Source organism: Monopterus albus, unplaced genomic scaffold (assembly GCF_001952655.1).
Source record: "Monopterus albus unplaced genomic scaffold, M_albus_1.0 scaffold1516.1, whole genome shotgun sequence".
NCBI classification, from domain to species: domain Eukaryota; kingdom Metazoa; phylum Chordata; class Actinopteri; order Synbranchiformes; family Synbranchidae; genus Monopterus; species Monopterus albus.
In genome coordinates this window covers 1-3,299 of record NW_018129392.1, presented here as the reverse complement: position 1 = coordinate 3,299, position 3,299 = coordinate 1, and the positions used below count along the sequence as shown (strand labels likewise).

At 42.7% G+C, this 3,299-nt stretch overlaps 1 protein-coding gene across 1 annotated transcript; it reads left to right on the top strand.

Moving 5' to 3' along the window:
- Positions 1-2,026: 2,026 nt before the first annotated feature.
- Positions 2,027-3,087, top strand: LOC109953831 (ribonucleoside-diphosphate reductase subunit M2-like; the record flags this gene model as incomplete). The annotated part of the gene is made up of 5 exons (XM_020589284.1): positions 2,027-2,263; positions 2,345-2,467; positions 2,568-2,695; positions 2,778-2,872; positions 2,954-3,087. Coding segments are annotated over exons 1-5 (651 nt in total), but the record flags the coding sequence as incomplete, so codon positions are not given.
- Between the last annotated feature and the right edge of the window lie 212 nt (positions 3,088-3,299).

Here is a 3,299-nt window from a genome sequence, read left to right as displayed (position 1 = left end):
CACCACCTCACCTCTTCTCAAAACACATACATGTCTTTTCCTACATACACACTCACTTCTTCCTTAAGAAGTGAGTGTGTTAATTAAAACTGTTAATTAAAACTGTTCTGCCTGCGTGTGTATGTGCATAACTGTTCTCCCTTTGAAGCTTTCTCATCTACGTCTAATCTATTTTAATAAACTTGGAGCCTTACCGTACCAAGACTCCTTTGGGTCCACCGGTCCAGAGGAACGATAAGTAACTATGAGCTCCCTTAGCTACAGCCATAAATCTAATGAAATTCAGTAATTTAGTGGACAAGACTTATGATGTTGCATTAGTGTTTCAGTGACTCACACAGCAAATATTTGACCAGTGGTTCAGTGAACACATAGGGTGATATTCATAACTATATAAACATAACTGTGACATATAAGTATGTAAACTTATGTGTGCTATAAAATAAAACCATTCTTAAGTGCATAAAATTAAAATCACCCTAACACTAGCTTGGTAAGATAGTCATCTTTAGTTCCAAAGTTTTATATATTCATTTCTGTTCAAGTGACATATTACAGATTTGTATTGTTTATCAAGTGTGGGAAAAGTTTACACTGCTTGAGGTTGTATGACGGAGATATTCACTCAGTAATTGACTAACATGAACCTGCCAACAGAGTTCCCTGCAGACCTCCCTCTTTCATGCTATTAATCCAGGATAAGACCCCATACCTCCCAAATAATAGCAACGTCCAGTTATTGTGGCAGCTACCCCCTTAACCCTCAGATGTTACTGTAATGAGAAACTGTTATAAGCCAGGATACTCTGGCTTTTTGAGGAAGTGTTAAATTTGGTCTGAAATAACCAATGAAAGCTGTGTCACTCGACACTTAAGACCATATTTGCTTTGCACAGTATTTAGTTGACCTAAGATGTTATTAAGGATAGGATATTTAAGAATAGTGTATATTATGTAACAAGTAAATAACTGGATGTTTTAGATAACATCCTTCTAATATACATCTAATATAACTTTCTAAACACTGCCTCTTTTCATACAGCCAGCCGGTTTGTATGGCATCACACCCAAGCAACAAGCTCGATTGGTATACAATATTTGTACAAAAAGGTACTACTATCTAATTGGTCAAAAACTGTTGGGGAGAAGCCATGGTTTAGACTTAACCCTCTCGCTATTGGTCCTTCAGACTGTCCGTCATCCAGTCATCCTCTCTGCTCCAATGGTCGTGGACAGCCCCCTAGAAAGGGGAGGAATACCTATACAGCCTTAATTCCTACATATACACTTCTTCCTTTGTTTCCAACTAACTGCTCCATATTAGGCATTACTTTCTGTTTCACTAATTAAAACTGTTCTGCCTGTGTGTGTGTGTGTGTGTGTGTGTGTAATGGTTCTACCTTTGAAGTTTTTTCCTCGTCCTGGCTTCAGATCCAATCTTTGTTTACTGACCATAGTGTCCAAGTGAACCCTAATTCCCCTGGGCTCATCTGCCAGGTGGTGATAATAAAGTAACTGTGGACCCTCTTCGCCAAAGCTGTAAATCTAATGAGATTCAGTGTTTTAGTGAACCAGTCCCTATGATGTTTTAAACAGTGCTCCAGTTGGCTAACACAGTAAATACTGACCAGTGATTCAGTGAACACATAGGGTGATTATGTAACTGCATGAACATAACTGTAATATTAAAGTATATGTAGTTGCTATAAAATAAAAACCTTAACTAATTCTATTCATATCTACTTAAAAATAAAAATCACCCTAACAATAAACAGACAGTCTAGGCTTATAGGAATTCTTGTGCAGGGCTCTCCTGGAGTCAAGTAAAGGGTTTAAGGCCAAAAGAACGAACGCCTAGTCTAAATATAAGATCACCCAAGAATACAAAATACATATGGTTAATTGTTTCAGCCTGAATTTAAACTTTACCAGTCAAAATCAGGCCTCTGCTTTGTTGCTTCATAGACAAGATGATAAACTGATAATGCAGATGATCACCGGCTGCAGCCGTGCATCAGATCACTGTCGACAGATGAGTTGTAAAGTGTGTTACTGAACGTTGGTTGTGTTGGAGCTGCTTGGTCTGTAGCTGATGTTCTTGTTTGTATGTTTTCAGCCCAAATCCGTGAAGAAGAGCAGCAGCATGGAGGACGAGCCACTGCTGAGGGGCGACCCACATCGCATCACCATTTTCCCCATCCAGTACAACGACATCTGGGATATGTTCAAGACGGCCGAGGCGTCTTTCTGGACCATAGAGGAGGTAAGCGCAACAGCCGCTCCGATCAGGAGTCCTGCAGCCTCGTGGTCTCTGTCCATCTCTGTAAACGGTCTCTTTGTTCAGGTGGACCTGTCCAATGACCTGGAGAACTGGGAGTCTCTAAATGACGAGGAGCGCCACTTCATCTCTCACCTGTTGGCGTCTTTTGTCACCATGAACAGGATCGTCGAAAAGAACCTGGTTAGGGTGACACACCTGAAATCTGGGACCTCAGAGCAGTGATTATTGATCAGTTAATTGGTTCAGCTCTGATTTCTGATGTTTGACTTGTGACCACCAGATGAAGCACTTCACAAAGGAAGTACGGGCATTGGAGGCCAGGCGTTTCTACATTTTCCAGCTCACCAGAGGGAACATCCACTTTCAGATGTACAGCCTCCTCATCAACACCTACATCAGGGAGCCCGAGAACATGTGAGGGCTCAGTCTGTTAATGGTTTTACTGGTGTGTCACTGGTCTGTGCTCCCATGTAATGGTGCATTCAATGACCCTCAGAGAACACCTGTTCAATCCCATCGAGACGTTGCCATACGTGAGGAAGAAGGCTGACTGGGCGAACAACTGGATCGACAACGACAGCGCCAACTATGGTAAATCTGCTCTTTGTGACACCACGCTGTCCCCCAGTGATCGGGTTTGGTATTGATTTTCTGTGTCTGTCGATGTCCCAGGGGAGCGTGTGGTGGCGTTCGCGGCCGTGGAGGGAATCTTCTTCTCTGGGTCCTTCGCTGCGATCTTCTGGCTGAAGAAGAGAGGCCTGATGCCCGGCCTGACCTTCTCCAACGAGCTCATCAGCAGAGACGAGGTGACTAATCGATCAGTAACTTCAGTGTTCATTAGACCTGACACATTTAATGGTTCCAGCTGCTCTGATGTGAGGAGTTTGCTGCTTTTTGGTCTCTGAGACATTTGCTGACGTCCCTCTGTTGTCTAGTGAGTCGTGACAGGCTTTGTTCATTGTTCACTGGTTTGTTGACCAAGTTACTCAAGTAATTGGCTTTGCCTCTAACGGCTGCT